This window comes from Musa acuminata, chromosome BXJ1-8, assembly GCF_036884655.1.
Source record: "Musa acuminata AAA Group cultivar baxijiao chromosome BXJ1-8, Cavendish_Baxijiao_AAA, whole genome shotgun sequence".
Lineage (NCBI taxonomy): Eukaryota > Viridiplantae > Streptophyta > Magnoliopsida > Zingiberales > Musaceae > Musa > Musa acuminata.
Genome location: NC_088334.1, coordinates 51288857 through 51307677, shown reverse-complemented (window position 1 = coordinate 51307677; position 18821 = coordinate 51288857). Strand labels below are relative to the sequence as shown.

The 18821-nt window shown below is 51.9% G+C and overlaps 2 protein-coding genes across 2 annotated transcripts; both read left to right on the top strand.

Moving 5' to 3' along the window:
* Positions 1–13108: 13108 nt before the first annotated feature.
* On the top strand, positions 13109–13447 carry LOC135680438 (uncharacterized). The gene has a single exon (XM_065194319.1). It carries the CDS (start codon positions 13109–13111, stop codon positions 13445–13447), a length of 339 nt encoding a protein of 112 aa, XP_065050391.1.
* A 1927-nt stretch (positions 13448–15374) lies between these two features.
* LOC135588702 (TPR repeat-containing protein ZIP4-like) lies at positions 15375–18741 on the top strand. The gene is made up of 5 exons (XM_065080968.1): positions 15375–16717; positions 16806–16995; positions 17111–17143; positions 17234–17851; positions 17921–18741. The coding sequence occupies exons 1-5, from the start codon at positions 15375–15377 to the stop codon at positions 18587–18589; spliced, it is 2853 nt and encodes a 950-aa protein (XP_064937040.1). The 3' UTR covers positions 18590–18741.
* Positions 18742–18821: the final 80 nt, after the last annotated feature.

The following is an 18821-nucleotide window of genomic DNA, read 5'->3' as shown; positions in this document are numbered from 1 at the left end:
AATAAAGTTATATATTTGATAAAGATCAATTGGTAACATAATTCATATCAACTTGGGAAAGAGATAAAGATAGAGTGAATAGTTTCTTTGTATAATTTCTTGAGATAAACTAATTTATTGGACCAAATTTCTTTAAGAGGAGAGAAATATAATCAAATCCCTAATATAGGCATAATTTTTTATTTTTTATTTTTGCTAATAAGATTTAGGAAATAATTATATAACATTTCAAGTAGGGTGATATCTTTTTGTTAGTAAATTAAATAAATATAAATATTAAATAAATATTTATATTAAATAAAATATAAAAATTAAAAAAATTCCTTATATGAATGACTCACCTCCTCCTATTTAAGGGGAATGATTCCTCTTTTTCGATTCTCGATAAGCTAAACCTGAGAAACGATGAGTTACATCCTAAAAGGTAAGTTCCTTTGCTTTTCTTGAAAAATATATTTCTTTTATTTTCTTTAAATGATTAAAATTTTATTATTGAATTAAAATATATGATATGTAGTTCTCAAATATTTTTTATTTCTTTAAATATCAAAAATTTTAGTTTTAGATTAAAACATATTATATGAAGTTTCTAAAATCTTCTTTTATTATTTTAGAGGTTTAGAATTTTATTTTATGATTAAAACATGTTAAAATTATTTATGTCATATGTATTTCTAAAATTTTTAATAGATAAAAATAGTAGAAATACATATGATATGAATGTATAATATTTGATTATTTTCTATTTATACATGATTAAGAATATTATTTTCTGCTTATGCAGTTTAATCATTTAGTTTACTATTATTTATTATATTTCATTAACTTATTGCTAATGAATATATGCTTAATTATAATTTCGTTGTAATTCAAAATTGAAAGAATTGGTTAGAATTTGAGTTGAAATTATTCGGTAGACTAGGCCGATCAATAAGCCAAGCCCAACCAACATGCTAGGCTCAACCCAACACTAGGCCATAGTCCACAGGCCAAGACCAGACAACAGGTCATGCTTATCTCATAAGTCATATCATAACCTATAGGCCAAGCCCAATTAACAAGCTAAGCGTTGCTAATAAGTCAAGCCCCAGCCTATAGGCTTACTCGGTTCAATCTAACACGAGAAATTATATACAGTAAACATAACCAATCCATGGGCTATGAATTGGCTCAGCCCGATGTGGTGCATATGTAGTCATGTGTATTACATATGATCAATGCATGAATTGACCCAACCTAACCCAATATTATGTGGTCTAGCAAATTATTTTTATTTTGTTTGATTTGAGTTTAAACCGTGATTGAATTGGATCAGATTTGAAGATTAGAGATCTATTTATATCGGTTCTAATTAAATTGAGTTTAATTAGATCGATTGAACTATAGTTCAAGTTAATTAAAGATCAATTGAGATTATTTGATATTAATGATATTTAAAAGAAATATTTTAATATATTATTTCATCCACATGATCAGTATTAGATATTGTTTTCCTACGTAAGGTAATTCCCTTTAGGGATTAGTAAGCCGTCAAACGTGACAACAGACAGTTCCTCCGTTCATTGTTGGGAGGAACATAATCATATTTTAATAGACGAGAAACAATATAAGTTTATTCTCATTCGTTGTTAGGAGAACATAAACTAATCTTGTATGATAAAGTTTCTTCATCCAAAATATATTTTTTCGAATATTTAATATACGCTAATGAGATAATTGACTTTTGATTATATTTATTTTACAATTGACAATAGGGGTTTTTAGTGTTATTGTAATTTTTTTTTATTTTTTATTTTTATAATGACCTCACAATGATAATTCCAATAAGAGCATACATTCCTCAATGCTTAAGTAAGATTAGTTGAATTTATTTTTAAGTTAATATCACCATATTTCTTAATAAAACATATGATTATTTATATATAATTTAATAAATAAATTATATATATATATATGTATATATATACATATATATACATATATATATATACCTATATATACATATATATATATATACATATATATATATATATATATATTTGATTCTGAATATACTTCCTAAAGATAGTTGTGGTGCTATAAAAAAAATATTTAGGATGTGACAGTTTCATCTTATTCATGATCTTTTCTAACGACAGTTGGTGACAGGAGATTTCCATCTTTATCCTGACAACAATTTCTTGTTCTGCAAGCGAATGCGGCATAGGGATTCACTCAAGAAGCATCCAAAGTCAACTCAGATTTCTTCTCCCTCTTTATGAGAGGCTTGACAGAACCTTCGACACTTCCACCAGAGAAAAGAATGGAAGGACTGATCCCATACATCTACAGGGCGATCAAGAGAAGAAAGGCTCGCAAGTACTACCGGTCCCTCTCGACCGGTTCTTCGCAGTGGTTTGGTGACACCAACACCCAGAGGTTCCTCCGGCCGCCGCCGATCAAGCTCGGGAGTTTCCATCAGGAGCAGAATCGCCACAGGAGGCACCGCTCACTGGAGGACTTCTCGTCCAAGAGGGTTGGCGGCGGACGTGGCCGCTTGGCCAAGCAGACGAGGTTTGGGTGGTTCAGCCGCATGTTCTCATGCATTACCGGTGCGAATTAGATTGCATGTGTACGAACGAATGATCGAAGGTTTCATGAACTTTAAAGCCAAACAACTTGATAGGGGTAAAAATGGTGATGTGACACGCCATGACAGTATCCCCTTGAGCGACACGATCCCCGAGGCTCGCCATACCCTGCAGTAGCTCGGCCTCCCACACAGCCCCAGTGGCAATGTCAGACGCCACCGAAGGTACAATCCTGCCCTACAGACAGCTACGTCAGGTAACATCCAACCTCCTCTATAAATACCCCTGAATCCTGAGCAGAGGGGGGAAGACACACGGAAGACACGGAGGTTTCTCTTCCTCCAAAACCCTCTCCACATCATCGCTAACTTGATCGTCGGAGGGGTCGGGCCGAGCCCCCGACCCGACCTGTGTGCAGGAACGAAGGCGAGGTGGTCTCTTCCTAGCGCTACTGCGGAGCTGCCAACCCGATCTACCACCCCGAACGACCGATCCCGACCGTAGGGAGACCCCGAGAGACGTCGCCCAAGATCCCCGACATCCGGACCCCAGAACCGAGCCGCGTCGACCCCGAGGCCACGGCTTAAAAAGTTACTTACCGTAACAGATTGGCGCTAGAAGGAGGGCCAGATGTCAGGTGACCAGCGAATCCACCCCGGCGAGTCCTCACCCGCTGGGCTCCCCGCCTCGGGGGAACACCCCCCGCAGGACCGAGCTCGCGACGAACACCCTGCAGCGGTGGCGGAACGCTACTGGCAACTGTTCAATGACCCAGGCTTGACGCCTCCCGACGGCGCACCCGCTCGCCCGCCGTCAGTATCGCCCGAGGCTTTTCACGACCTCGCCCACCAAGTCCAGACCCTGACCAGCATGGTCCAGACCTTTATCCCAATCGTCTCCCAACGGACCCCTCCACACGCGACCCGGCCCTTGCCACAACGGGAGACCCCTGTCCAGACTCACGCACCACTCCCTGAGCTCCCCGTATCACCTCAAAACCCCGCAGCTCGGCCGGGGAGCCGAGAAGCAGAAGACACAGCGAGTCGACCCGAGCCCGACGCTCCGACCGCCGACTCGACTAATGCCCTACGAGCTCAGCTACGCCTTGTCAGTCAAAGGCTTGACGAGGTACAACAGGAAGTCCGCAAGTCAAAGGGAGAGCTCGGGGTGGACGGACGCCAAGGGTCTCCATTCACCCCCGAGATACAAGAGCAGGCGGTCCCTTCGCACTTCCGCCTTCCCTCCCTGGATGCGTATGACGGCGCCACCGACCCGACGGACCACGTGGCCGCCTTTCGCGCCCAGATAGCACTATTCGGGACTTCTGACGCCATGATGTGTAGGGCATTCCCCACGACTCTGCAGGGGCCGGCCCGCACATGGTATAGCGGCTTAAAGCCAGGGACCGTCGCCTCCTTCGACCAGCTCGCCAAAGATTTTCAGCTTAACTTCCTGGCGTACGCCCGACCTAAGCCGTCCATGGCGTTGCTCCTCGGGCTCAATCAGAAGGAGGACGAGCCCCTCTCCCATTTTGTGAACCAATTTATGACCCAAATCCATGGATTGTCGGACGCTCACTCCTCTTTCTTGATGCAGGCATTCATGACATGCCTCTGACCCTCCAGATTCTTCTGGTCGCTCGTGGAGCGACCCCCCGTCGCGGTCCCCGAGATGCACCAGCGTGCTAGTCAGTTTATCGCCGCGGAGACTTGGATGGCTGGAAGGCGGGAGGAACACAAAAAGGTTAAGTCAGAGCCGCCCCGTCAGGAGCAACCCGCCGCCTCTCGGCGAAAGTTGGACAGATCCGACCCAAGGCTTCCTCTTCCCGCCTTGAATTCGTCCCGGATTGAAATATTCCTACACGAGAAGGGGAAAGGGCTGCTCAAGGACCCTCACCCGATGAGGAACCCGCGGGAGCTCGCGGACCGATCAAGATATTGCCGATTTCATCGGCAGCACGGGCACGACACTGAGCAATGCTACGAATTGAAGAAGCAAATCGAGGAGCTTATCCTCAGAGGACACCTTAGCCAGTACCTCTGGCCGAACAAAGAACAGTCTCCCCGCCCAGAGGGCCTCGTCGAGCGGCATATCGATGTGATAGCCGGGGGTCCCACATCAGGAGGAGGCTCTGCGTCAGGCAGGAAGGCGTACGCTCGAGCCGCCCCCGATGAAGCCTCGGGGCACGAGTCGGATCCTGAGATTACCTTCCCAACCGGCGCTGCCGAGCAACCCGACCACGACGACGCCCTGGTGATATCCGCCAGGGTAGCCAACGCACATATGAGGAGGATCATGGTCGACACAGGGAGCTAGGCCGACATACTCTACTTCGACGCCTTTCAGAAGCTAGGCTTGGCCAGGATAAACCTAAGCCCGATGTGTTCGGCGCTTACCGGTTTCACGGGAGATTCAATATCGCCCCTGGGGGCCATTACTTTGCCCTTGACTCTGGGGACCCCGCCGAGGTCGAAGACGGTGATGACCACTTTCCTGGTGATCGACCTCCCTACCGCTTACAATGCCATACTAGGTCGGCCGACCCTCAACAAAGTCAGAGCGGTCGTCTCGACCTACTACCAGACCATTAAATTCCCGACTCACGATGGAGTCGGGGAAGCCACGGGAAGCCCCCGAGAATCCCGACGGTGCTACCTTACCGCCGTATCATTGGGCAAGAAAACCAGGACCAAGTCACCCCTGGCAGATCCGCGGGAAACGAAAAAACTGACTCCTCATCCCCATCCGACAGGGTCCACCGTCGACATTCCTTTGATAGAAGCCCGACTAGACCAGACCGTGAAGATCGGATCGGAACTACCTGAGCAAGAACGGAAGCAACTCGTCGGTCTCCTACGGGAAAATGCCGACGTATTCGCTTGGTCCCCATCGGACATGACGGGCGTCGACCCAGGGATCGCGGCGCACCACCTCAACATCCCACCTGACGCCCGCCCGGTAAAACAAAAGGCCCGGCGCCAAGCTCCTGACCGACAGCGTGCAATACAAGAGGAGGTGGACCGACTCCTAGCCGCGGGCTTCATAGAAGAAACTAAATATCCTCAGTGGCTGTCCAATGTAGTCCTCGTGAAGAAACACAATGGAAACTTGAGAATGTGTGTCGACTACACTAGTCTCAACGATGCATGCCCTAAAGACTGCTACCCCCTCCCGAAGATCGACCAGCTGGTCGACGCAACGGTCGGTCACGCGCGACTCTCTTTTATGGACGCCTACTCAGGGTACAACCAGATCAGGATGGCGCCCGGAGACAGAGAGCACATGGCCTTCCTTACCAATCAAGGCGTGTACTTCTACAAAGTCATGTCGTTCGGGCTGAAAAATGCTGGGGCCACATACCAAAGAACGGTAAACAAGATGTTCTCCTATCAAATAGGGAGAAACATGGAGGTCTACGTGGACGACATGATCGTGAAAAGCCAGGAGGCCGTAACACACCTTGCCGACCTGGCCGAGGCCTTCACCACGCTACGCAAGTACAGCATGCGGCTCAACCCCACAAAGTGCGCTTTCGATGTCACCTCCGGGAAGTTCCTCGGGTTCATCGTGCACGAGAGAGGAATCGACGCTAACCCGGAGAAGGTTCAAGCTATAATCAACATGCAGTCTCCCCGGACGGTTAAAGACCTGCAGCGACTTAACGGAAGACTTGTCGCTCTGTCTCGCTTCCTCGCCCGATCGGGCGATCGCTGCCTCCCATTCTTCAAGGCGCTCAAGAGCCCGAAGAGCTTCCAGTGGACACCAGAATGCGAGGAAGCTTTCAAACAAATAAAACAGCACATGGCCAGCCTCCCCCGGCTCGCCTCCGTCTCTCCGGGCGAGAAGCTGGGCCTCTACCTAGCGGCCTCCCAGCATGCAGTCAGCTCCATCCTGGTCAAGGAAAGCTCCGGCCAACAACTCCCGATCTACTACGTCAGCCACGTCCTAAGTGGACCTGAGGAGCGTTACCCGCCGATAGAGAAACTCGCGCTCGCCCTGGTGCTCTCAGCTCGGAAGTTGCGCCCCTACTTCCAGGCACACCCGGTGGAGGTCATCACCGACCAACCCCTTCGACAGGTCTTAACAAAATTTGATGTTGCAAGACGGCTCCTCAAATGGGCGGTGGAGCTCGGCGAACATGACATAATCTACTCGCCCAGGACCACCATCAAGGCCCAGGTGGTAACCGACTTCATTGCGGAGCTGACACAGCTGGAGACCGCAGATTTCGAACAAGCCCCAGATGCTTGGACCCTGCACGTTGACGGCTCGGCGAACCCAAAGGGCGCCGGCGCAGGGCTGGTCCTCCTCGCCCCCGATGGACGCTCGTTCGAGCGATCCCTTCAGTTCGGATTCAAAGCCATCAACAACGAGGCGGAGTACGAGGCACTCCTGGCAGGGCTGGAGCTGGCCCTCGAGATGCAGGTGGCCGCGATACGCGTCCTCAACGACTTGCAACTTGTGGCCGAGCAGCTCAACGGCGGATACGAAGCTCGGGACACGACCATGGCGAAATACCTGGCACGGGTAAGGGACCTAACCGCCAAGTTTCGCTATTTCACACTATCCAACGTTCCGAGGGAGGAGAACGAGCGAGCCGACGCACTAGCCAAGCTGGCGTCAAAACCGACCTCCGAAACATGGCCAAAGATCGAGTAGCTCCCTGCCCGCGCCGTCGAAATAGCAACTACAGCCCCAGGCGGCGCGCCGACCACATGGGTACAAGAGTTGCTGCGCTTCAAGCGAGATAGAACCCTCCCCCTCGACGAAGTCGCGGCTCGGCGCCTACGTCGCACGCACGCGTGGTACACCGTGGAGTGTGGTCACCTCTACAAACGGTCCTTCACCTACCCCCTCCTGCGATGCTTAGAGCCCGACGAAGCCCAGATGGTCCTAACCGAAACACACGAGGGGGTATGCGGAGAGCATATCGACGGGCGAACCTTGGCGCACAAGATACTCCATCAAGGCTACTACTGGCCGACCATGTCCTAGGACGCCAAAGCCTACGTTCGGCGGTGCAGTTCGTGCCAGCAGCACGCCCGCGCTCCCCGACAGCCCGCGGTCCCGCTCAGTCCCATCGACTGCGCGTGGCCATTCGCGCAGTGGGGTTTGGACCTGCTCGGGCCCTTCCCACTAGCCTCCGGACAGCGGAAGTACATAATTGTGGGGGTGGACTATTTCACGAAGTGGGTCGAGGCCGAACCGCTAGCAACAATCACGGAACACCAAGTAGAGAAATTCGTGTGGAAGAACATTGTAACTCGGTTCGGGTTGCCCAAGGCCATTATCACGGACAATGGACCTCAGTTTGTCGGCAGAAGATTCCGGGAGTTCTGTGTCGATCATGGCATTCAGCTGAAGTTCAGTTCGGTGGCCCATCCTCAGACCAACGGGCTAGCGGAGGTAACCAACCGGTCCATCCTGGATGGACTTAAAAGAAGAGTGACGACGGCCCGATCGACCTGGACAGACGAACTATCCAGCGTGCTGTGGTCGCTACGCACCACCCCCAAAACCGCAACTGGAGAATCCCCATACAGCCTCGCGTTCGGAACTGAGGCTGTCCTGCCGCCTGAGGTAGCCATCACCACCCTCCGAACACAAAGCTACGACGAGAAGGCTTCGGATGAAGGACTTCGAGTAGCCCTCGATCTGCTAGAAGAAAGGCGCGCCAACGCACATGTGAGAGCCCTTTCGTACAAAAGGGCGGTCGCAAAGATTTACAACCGAAGGGTGCGACCCCGATCCATCAAACTAGGCGACCTGGTCCTGCGAAGGACCGAGGTCAGCAACCCGACCAGGGCAAGAGGCAAGTTAGCTCCAAACTGGGAAGGCCCATACCGGGCGGCCGAAGTCATTAGAATCGGAACATTCCGACTCACCACAGTGGCGGGTCATCCCCTGCCGAGGACTTGGAACGCCCAAAATCTCAAAAAATACTTTCCGTAAGGAAAAAACCTAGCTAAAGACAGAGCCGGACCAAGACGCAAACAATCTGCCTGAGAAGGGAAGGAACATGTTTATTCAAAAAGCGGGTTACAAATAGTACAGAGATCATCACCCCTCAGGGGCATCCGGGCTGTCGTCGAAAGGGACATCGGATGGCATGCCGACGTCCAGGTCCTCGGGGAAGGAACCAAAGGGATCCTCCACAACCTCCGAGCCGGGGTTGCGCACCTTGAAATGAGCAAGGGCGACCCGATACCCATACTCGTAGGAAACCCGCCTGGTCCGAACAAGGCCGAGCTGGAATCCCGGGGAGTCCTTGTAGTCCTCGATCAGCTTCTTGTCCCTCCCCGGCCTCTGGCGGATCTCGGCATCAAGAGCCTCTGAAGCCCCCCGCGCCTCGGCTCGCGACTCCTCAAGGCGTCGGAGCAGCTCGAGGGAGTCCGCCCTCGCCGAACGAGCCTCGGCCACCGACGCTCTCAGACTCGTCTGGAGCTCCGTATTACGCCCCTCCGACATCTCCAGCTGCATCTAGAACTCCGCGGACCACTCCGTGGATGCTTGGAGCTCCGACCGAAGGCGCACTGCCTCCGCCTCCAAGTCCGAGGCACGCCGCTCGGCTGCCGCGACAGCCTCAGGGCCCGCTCCAGCCCGAGCTTCGTCCGCCTGCTTCCGGAGCTCGGCATTGCGACTACTCAGGGCAGCGATGACCCGTCCCGCATCACGGACGCGATCCATCAGCGCGGCGGCGTAATGGTTGCCCTGGGGAAGGAGAGAGGTCAAAACCAGGCGTCCCAAAACGCACAAGCAGAAGGGCGAGACGACACTTACCCACAACAGTGACTTAGCGGACTTACTAAGCAGAGCCTCGGAGGATAAAGTATACAAATCCCGAGCTATGTCGGGATGCAGCCCTCCGCGGACGAACCTGGCCGCGCAATCACCATCGGCCCACACCCGGCTACCCCGGGTGAGACCGTCCCACCGGCCGACTAACGGGTCAGTAGCCGCGCCGCGCGGAAGAGCGCCCACCTCCCGCACCAAGTAAGGCTCGTCCTCTCTCCCGAGCGGAAGACAAAGAAGCTCGCGAATGGAGGGCTGGCGAGGCACCTCCATCGCTGCACGCCCACTCGGGCCAGCCTCACCCTCCGCCTGACTCCCCGCGGCATGGTCCGCCGGCGCCACCACGCCCTCAGCCACCGGTGCTGCGGCAGCCCCCGCCGCCGGTGCCATGACACCTTCCGCTGAGGCCGTGACCACCTCAGGACCGTCGCTCGGAAGCACCCGTGCCTTCTTCCGAGGCCGACCGGCCTCGACGTCCACGGGGGCCTCCCTTGTTCCTGCCCTGACGACAGAAGGCGAACGGTCCGACACAGCCGCAGGAGTTTCTACCCCTCGAAGGGCCTCGAGACGCACCATCTCTGCGAGGAAAAGCCAAAACAACAATCAGTTAGGCGGGCAACCCATGATCGAAAAGAGAACCCCTAAAACCGCCCTGAGGAGCATACCTAGAGGCACCGCGCTGAGACCCGCCTCTGCCAACCACCGCTCGTACATATTCCAGATGGCTCGGGAGGCCGGGAGGATCTCTCTAAACCTCTGGAGCCCTCGGCGCCCCTCGTCGTCCAAAACTGGGACGGTGTTGTCTATCACACGCGCGCCCCAGCGAACCACAAAACCCCAATCTCCCGGGCGACTGACGAAAAAGAAACGCTCCTTCAACCCCTTGTTGCTGGAAGGGGCCTCGCTCACCCAAAAGCCCGCTCGGGCGGACAGATAGTAGCCCCCCGACCCCTTAGTAAGGCGGAAGCAAGAAAGGAAGAGGTCACGGGTCGGGGTTATGCGGGCATAGTGACACTCCCCCAGAAACGCTGCCAGATAGCGCCACGAGTTCGGCGCCATCTGAGACGGGGAGATACGCCACCAGGAAACACATGAAGTTATGACGGGGTGGAAGGGGAGGCGTAGCCCGGCCTCGAAAGCATCTAGGGTGAGGGCGAAGCCCCTAGGGATTGGGTCATATGCCCGTTGACCGGGCTCAGGAGCATGAAGGATGAACTCCTCCGGGATACCATAATGATCCCGGAGGAGGCACAACAACGACTCGCCCACGGTAGAGTCATGGTCGTGCGACCACATCAGGGCCTCAAGGGCCCGGGCTTTCTTCTCGTCGGACGACGAGGCGGGATTCGACGAAGTCGCCGTCTCCACGGTCTTCAAAGAGGACGAAAGGGAGGAGGAAGACACCATTCTCACTGACCTTTAGTAGGGAAAGAGGGAACGACTGATGCGAGACAAGCGTAGGTATACAAAGTAGCGCGATGAAAACGGATGAACGAAACCCCAGCGGCTAACCTCAGGCTACCTATAAGCGGGTCGCGTCCCGCCGAAACACAACCCCTCGTCTCCCAAATACGCTTCGAAAAACAGAGAGCATCACCTCGCCATAAATGCAGTATGACATGGCTGCCAGCAGCAGCGCGGTGCGAAGGCGCCCAATCATGTCAGCCTCGAAAACCGGCAGCCTCAAAAGGGGGAAACCCTTTACTTTCCCCAAAAGAAAGGCGACCCGGCCTCCCGCGCCCGCGCACGTTCGAACAGCCGATCCCCGGCCGCAACCAATCACTGGCCAAAAGCCAAGCACCTCCTCGGCCCTCGGCTCTACGCCATCCCGAGACACCTGCGCGGTCACCCCGCCTGTGTTGTGCTCCTCGGCTCTTTGGCTTTACGCCACCCGAGACCACACCTGCGTGGTCACCCCGCCTGTGTTGTGCTCCTCGGCCCTCGGCTCTACGCCATCCCGAGACACCTGCGCGGTCACCCCGCCTGTGTTGTGCTCCTCGGCCCTCGGCTCTACGCCATCCCGCCACACCTGCGCGGTCACCCCGTCTGTGTTGTGCTCCTCCGCCCTCGGCTCTACGCCATCCCGCCACACCTGCGCGGTCACCCCGCCTGTGTTGTGCTCCTCGGCCCTCGGCCCTACGCAATCCCGAGACACATGCGCGGTCACCCCGCCTGTGTTGTGCTCCTCGGCCCTCGGCTCTACGCATCCCGAGACCACACCTGCGCGGTCACCCCGCCTGTGTTGTGCTCCTCGGCCCTCGGCCCTACGCCATCCCGAGACACCTGCGCGGTCACCCCGCCTGTGTTGTGCTCCTCGGCCCTCGGCTCTATGCCATCCCAAGACCACACCTGCACGGTCACCCCGCTTACGTTGTGCTCCTCGCCCGAGACCACACCTGCACGGTCACCCCGCTTACGTTGTGCTCCTCGGCTCTTCGGCTTTACGCCACCTGAGACACACCCGCGCGGCCAGCCCGCCTGCGCTGCGCTCCTTTGCCCTCATCGGCTCCATTGCCCCCGAGTCCAACCCTGCTCGACTTCCTGACTAGGTTGCGCACCTCGACCTCGTACCGCTCGAGACACGTTCGCACGGCCGGCCCGCCTGCGTCATGCCCCTCGGATCCGCATGAACAGCCCACCTGAAGTAAGAAGCCATGCATCGGGCTCCCCGCATGCAAAAACCGACGCATAGCTCCTTTCGGGGGGGGGGCATATGATAGGGGTAAAAATGGTGATGTGACACGCCATGACAGCATCCCCTTGAGCGACACGATCCCCGAGGCTCGCCATACCCTGCAGCAGCTCGGCCTCCCACGCAGCCCCAGTGGCAATGTCAGACGTCACCGAAGGTACAGTCCTGCCCTACAGACAGCTACGTCAGGTAACATCCAACCTCCTCTATAAATACCCCTGAATCCTGAGCAGAGGGGGGAAGACACACGGAAGACACGGAGGTTTCTCTTCCTCTAAAACCCTCTCTACATCATCGCTAACTTGATCGTCGGAGGGGTCGGGCCGAGCCCCCGACCCGACCTGTGTGCAGGAACGAAGGCGAGGTGGTCTCTTCCTGGCGCTACTGCGGAGCTACCGACCCGATCTACCACCCCGAACGATCGATCCCGACCGTAGGGAGACCCCGAGGGACGTCACCCGAGATCCCCGAGATCCAGACCTCAGAACCGAGCCGCGTCGACCCCGAGGACACAGCTTAAAAAGTTACTTACCGTAACACAACTCTTCTTATGATGATCTGTTCATGTCGTAGAGTCTCCTTAGGAGGAGAAGGAAGAATTCCCTCTGATGCTGCATAAATTACGCAATCTTGTTTGTAAGATATGATCGAATTATGTTGAATTAAGATTAAATATTTAATAATAATTAAACCATCTAAAATAATAGAACTTATGACATCATGCTGTCCCTACGGTCAACGCGCAGCACCGCAGTGAATACGGGAGTCTCCAGAAGCCGCACCTCTCTGCTTCAGACCCCTTCCCATTCCTTTACTTTCCTTTCGTCCTGAAGCTAAACATCGACGGAAGACCGCAAGAGATCCTTTGGGATCGTCCATCGTTTTGTCGGTTTCGATCTTGGTTGGATTGTTTGCGGAATTCCTCATTAAATATCCGATCTTGTGGACGTTTCCGCATCGAAGAAACCATCACTTGGAGTTTTCCCATTAGAAATTCGGGAAAACCGATAAAAATCCGATCTTTCCTGGGGTTCTGTTCGGTCGGGCACCGCTCATGTCGCTTCCGTTCGGTGAGCAGCCGCCGCCGGCGTACGCGGAGCCCTCGGGATCGCACGGCGGGGGCGGCTCGATCGGGCCGGTGATCGGGGTGGTGTTGGGGGTGGTGGCGCTGGCGGTGGTGGCCGGGCTGGTGGGGCGGCTCTGCTCCGGCCTCTCGATACTCGGGTACGGGCACTACGACCTCCACGGGTGGATCGAGCGGAAGTGCGCCGCCTGCGTGGACGGGAGGCCGGAAGCGCCGCAGCCTCAGCCGAGCACCAACGCCGCTCCGGCGGCGGCGGTGACGGTGGAGGAGGCGAAGCGGAAGAGGGAGACTCCGGAGGAGGCGGCATGAGGCTGCGTGCCTGTGAAGCTCTCTTCTTGTCGTGTTCTCCTTCTCACTTCTCTGTATCCATGGACATACTGTAATAAAGGATGAGCACTTCACTCATCCATGGATGAAGCTTTTGTCTGCTCGGTATCAGTAAGACATGGCAGTCTCGACATCGACATGAAAGGCAAAGCCGAGGAATATTGGTCAACTCAGTATTTCTTTGGCACGACATTCTCTCGCTCTCTCTCTCTCTCTCTCTCTCTCTCTTGAAGGAATATAAGAATAATAATTTAAGCCTCAAAAATAATCTTTTTGAGAAAATATAGGAAAGATTGTACCATTTTACATCGACGAAAGTCTCGTTCACTGCATCTCATTTTCTAAATTAAATATCGCACACATGTAGTTGTTGTTATTATTGTGTATAAGCATTTGGACGTATGCATATTAACATTATGAATTATGGAAAGAAAAATAAATAAAGGTAAAAAATTTCACCACTTATCTTTTAAAAAATACAAATAACCTTCGGATTGATTTGGAGATCTAAAATTGGCTACGAATGCAATTAATGAGCAAAGCTAAAGAGATTAGGGAATTTCATGTAATTGCATTGATTTGATTATGATATATATATCCACTTTGGTCGATGGTCCTAACATTTAAAGAAAATATTCATTATGTGTGATTATAAAGAATTTAACATTAGTAATTTATCATTTCTAAATCTGTCCATGTTAGTAGCGACAAAAGTCGGACCCGTAGATATTGTGTCTTTTATTATTAGATCTAATGATATCTCATAAAGAGGAAGGAGGGTCGTGACCTCTTCCGTAACAAATTTGATGGTGTAAGAGAAGAGAGAAAGCAACGACGGAAATAGTGTAATGACGGAAATAGTGTAAGGTGACAACATAGAGCGTAGATAAGTCCGATGAGAAGCTAAGAATAAAATGATAATTTATTAAAAATACTTTATAAAAATCTTTTAAGTTTTTTTTCACTTTTTTTTTTTAAGTATCCATAGACGCAATCTACTTAAGTTAATTTAAAATATCTATTAATCAAGCTTGAAATAGGTAGACATAGAAAAAATAAATCTCCAAATCTGATTTAGTAGAAATTGATTTGTTCCACTTGTTAGTTTGATATGAGACATAATAAAGTGAAATTTAATGATTCTTTTTTTAGAAAATTATAGACTGATTAAGAATGAGAACATCAAATCATTAAGATTATAGTGAGAGTGGGAAGGTATCCGACAAAGTCTCTTTCAATGCTTCAACCAATAATATGATTTAAAAGATTCATGAACTTGGGGGGTTATAAAGTAGAATACTAAACATATGATCATGAGAATCCAAGGAGTGATTTTGAGGATTAGAGCTGAAAGTTTCCATTTGATCGATCATATTAGTAATATTTAGAAATTGATGAGAGAATATTTTTTTAAAATATTTTTTATTCTAAAAATATTACACTCGAAATTTTATAAATATGAATCTCTTATGATTCTAATTCTATTTTTCTTTAACCTTTAGACCTTAAACCGATTTAAGTGTATATAGATATATTTCTCATTTTAGAAGATCGATGCGACTAAAAAAAAAAAAAGAGAGGAGTATATAGATAGATATATTTTCTCATTTCCACTTTGAAATGAATAAATAAAAATGTAAATTTATAATCATATTAGCACATATATTGATTATATTTGTAATATAAAATAAATATTCATATTAAATTATTGAGATGATTTTTTTATATTAAAAAAGGGTATGCTCATAAACAATAAGGCCACAAAAAGAATTTTTTCCGTAAATAAAATTACCTAAATAATCCTGCCGTCATGCTTATAATGTCTTTGTCGTTGGGGGGTATTTCCGTCTTTTAAGTCGCGTCGAACGGCAAACAGAAACCCACCGCCTCATTCTTTCCCGCCCGAGCGATGAAGATCTCGGAGCTCTCGCCGGACCTCCGCCCCTCTCCCGGCGACCCCCAGCCCACCCTCCGCCTCCTCCTGGACGACATCGAGTCCTCCGTCAAGGAAATCGAATCCCTCGCCCCCGATGACCGCTCCTTCTCCCCGTCGAGCCTCGCCGGCCGCCTCCGCCGCTCCATCTCCCGCCTGAGCCTCCCCGCCTCCGCTCCCCTCCCAGAGCCCGCCAAGCTCCACCTATGGAAGCTGAGCTACCGCCTCTGGAACGCCTGCATCGACCTCTCCAACGCCGCCGAGCTCCTCCCCGCCGACGTCCCCCATCGGAAGGCCGAACTATCCGAGCTCCGCCATGTCGCCGCCGACATCCTCTTCGTCGCTGGGGTCCCCATGGGAATCCCATCCGCGGGCTTCAAATCCGCCTCCTTCTTCCACAAGACCGGTCTCCTCTGGCACGAGGTCGGCCGGTTTGATCTCGCCGCCGGGTGCTTCGAGCGCGCCACCGAGCTGGCCTCCACGGCCCAGGTCGACGGTACCCCGCAGATCGGCGGCGAGGAGGAGCGGCGACTCCTCCTCGACCTCAACCTCGCCAGAGCGCGTACGGCGTGGGAGGTCGCCGATCGGAATCTCGCGATCGCTCTCTTGAATCGGTCCAAGAATCTAATCTTCGGATCACCGTTAGGGTTTCGAGACCTGGCGGAGCAGTACCTTCAGTTCGGGAAGCTCGATCTCTCCAAGAAATCCTCGGAGGGGGGATCGGACGCGTCGAAGCTTCTGACCGAGGCGTTGGATCTGTGCGAGAAGGGGATCGCCTCCGCACGAAGCCGCGGCGGCGGTGGAGGCGATAACCTAGGATTGGAGGGCTTGAAGGGACGGTGTCTCCGGTTTCTGGCTGCAGAGCGGCTGCAGGCGGAGGACTACGAGGGGGTGCTGAAGTGCGTCAAGGCTTTGAGGGCCGGTGTGGCGGTAACGCCAGGCACTGAGCACCCGAGCGTAGGGTACGTGGCGATGAAGGCGTGGCTCGGGGCGGGGAGGTTGCGGGAGGCGGAGATGGAGCTGATGGGAATGATGGCGAACAAGGAGGTTCCAGAGGCCGCGTGCGTCTCGGCTGCGGAGGCATACCTGTCGGCGGCAGGACCAGATGCGGCAAGAGCGGTGCTACTAGGCCTGACGGGGCGGTGCCATTCCAGCGCCGCGGCGACGCTAAGGGTGGTGCGAAGGGTGGCCGACGGTGGTGGCGGAGGGAGGGCGAGGGCGGTGGCGGAGCTCACAGCAGACGAGAGGGTGGTGGAGCTCTTCCAGGGTTCTGCAGCAGCAAAGGAACGGAGCGCAATGCACGCGCTCCTCTGGAACTGGTGAGCTCATCCCTTTCTTTCCGTATGCAGTTCCAGTACAAGCTTCCTCTTCTTACTAAATCTCCCTCATTTGTAATGACCAACACAGCGGAGCTGAGCATTTTAGATCCAAGGATTACGAATTAAGCTCCGAGATGTTCGAAAAATCGATGCTCTACGTACCTCGTGACGAGGAGCACCGATCTCGTCGATCAAACTGCTTCAGAGTGCTCTCTCTCTGTCATCTCGCCCTTGCACAGCTTGATCATGCCCAAGAGTTCATCGAACAAGCCGAAAAGGTATGTCTCTCTATCCATACCGTAAATTTTCCAGTCAAATGAATGAAAGTTCCAGTTTTTTTTTTTCCTTCTAATCATGAATCCACTACTGATGATCTAAACACTCCTTCCTCAGCTTGAACCTAACATCAAGTGTGCTTTTCTGAAGGTATCGCCCATAGTCTTACTGACAAAGGCCTTGATTCTTCATGCACTACATTAAAATTTACCGTGCTAATCTTTTCTGAATGCCACACAGTTCAAGATCCATCTCCAGAAGAAGGATGAGAAGGAAGCAATCAATCAGATGCGAGCCATGCTGGATTGCATCGACTTCAACCCGGAATTCCTCACCCTCTGCACCCACGAGGCCATCTCTTGCCAGATCCTCCCTGTTGCCATTGCTTCATTGTCTGTCCTCCTCAACCTCTACTCCCCTGGCAAGAAACTGCCGATGCCTGAAGTTGCAGTGCTTCGAAATCTTATCAGCCTGCTCCATCGAATCCCAAACAGCGAGCCGGAGATCCTCAAATACACCAAGTACGCTCGGGCCAGAATGGTCGACCTTGGAGTGGAGTGTTTCTTTGGCAAGGGCGCCGTTGGTCGGCGTGAGCTGAATTGGTTTGCAGGGATTTCCTGGAACATGGGGCAAAAGTCCGGAAAGGAGAAGAATTATGAATCCTGTGCCAAGTTCTTCGAGTTGGCGTCGGAGTTCTACAGCGCACTTGGTGATGAGGATGGTGGAAACCAAGCCATATCTTGCAAGTCCTTAATCATAAGTGTAGGTGCCATGCTCAACGCCGAGGAGCACAAGAAGGCTCCTATGCCTGATAGTGATGTGAAGAAGGCCATGGAAATGCTTAAGAGAGCTGGAAAGGTACTGCTTCATCATACATTTGAAGGAAGATTAGTCCATTCTTAATGTGCGATTCTTGAATGCCTGCAGATATTACCCCTGATCTCATCAGCCTCAGCTCAAGAGTCCAGAGATCATCAAGCAGAGAACTCGGACATCTTCTTCCTCCACACTTACAGCACATATCAACTCACCGACAGACTCGACGATGCCCGGCCGCAGCAGCTAGAACTGGTGAAGAGCTTCGCTGCTTCTAAAGCGTGCACCGCGCATCACCTTCTCCAGCTAGGCCTTGCCGCCTCTCGGGGCGAGCAGCACAACCCAGAAGTCGCTGAATTCGCGCTCAACGCTTCCCTCTCCGTCCTCCTTGCATCGCCTTCTCCAGATTACAATCTGGTCAGCATCGTCATCCGGAGGCTGGCCTGCCTTGCTGCATCCAGAGGCAACGACGGCGGCAACAATGACGCAGCCTATGACGTCTACAGGCAAGCCTATCAGATAGTTCTCGGGCTCAAGGAAGGCGAGTATCCCGTCGAAGAGGGGAAGTGGCTCGCAATGACGGCATGGAACAAGTCAGGGCTCGCCGTCCGCCTGCGACAGATCGCCACTGCAAGGAAATGGATGAAAATGGGGTTGGACCTGGCGCGGCACTTGAAGGGCATGGACAAGTACGTCGGTGGCATGGAAGAGTGCGTTGCTAACCTTGAGAAGCTCTGTAATCGAAGTGGTGAGGAGGGAGATAGGAATAGCAGATCTTGACCAGTCTTGGTGGATGAAGAGCAAAACTATTCAGTTTAAAGGCAGATTTTAATTTGGAACTGTTCTACACATCCATTCTTCTGTTGTCTGAACGATCATTATATCATATAATGCAACACAAAACAAAAGCCTCGGGAACGGAAGAAGGCAGGCTTAGGGAAGACCGACTACGTGTCCCTTTTTTATTTGCAGGCTTCAACGAAATTTGTGCGGATTTAGCGTTAGTTAACTG

Bases quoted from the DNA above. Each gene is read 5' to 3' on its own strand.
- LOC135588702 (XM_065080968.1), top strand. From the start codon at position 15,375: ATGAAGATCTCGGAGCTCTCGCCGGACCTCCGCCCCTCTCCCGGCGAC. The intron at 17,144-17,233 runs GTATCGCCCATA...AATGCCACACAG, and splicing joins TCAAGTGTGCTTTTCTGAAG to TTCAAGATCCATCTCCAGAA. The intron at 17,852-17,920 runs GTACTGCTTCAT...GAATGCCTGCAG, and splicing joins TGCTTAAGAGAGCTGGAAAG to ATATTACCCCTGATCTCATC.
- LOC135680438 (XM_065194319.1), top strand. From the start codon at position 13,109: ATGTCGCTTCCGTTCGGTGAGCAGCCGCCGCCGGCGTACGCGGAGCCC.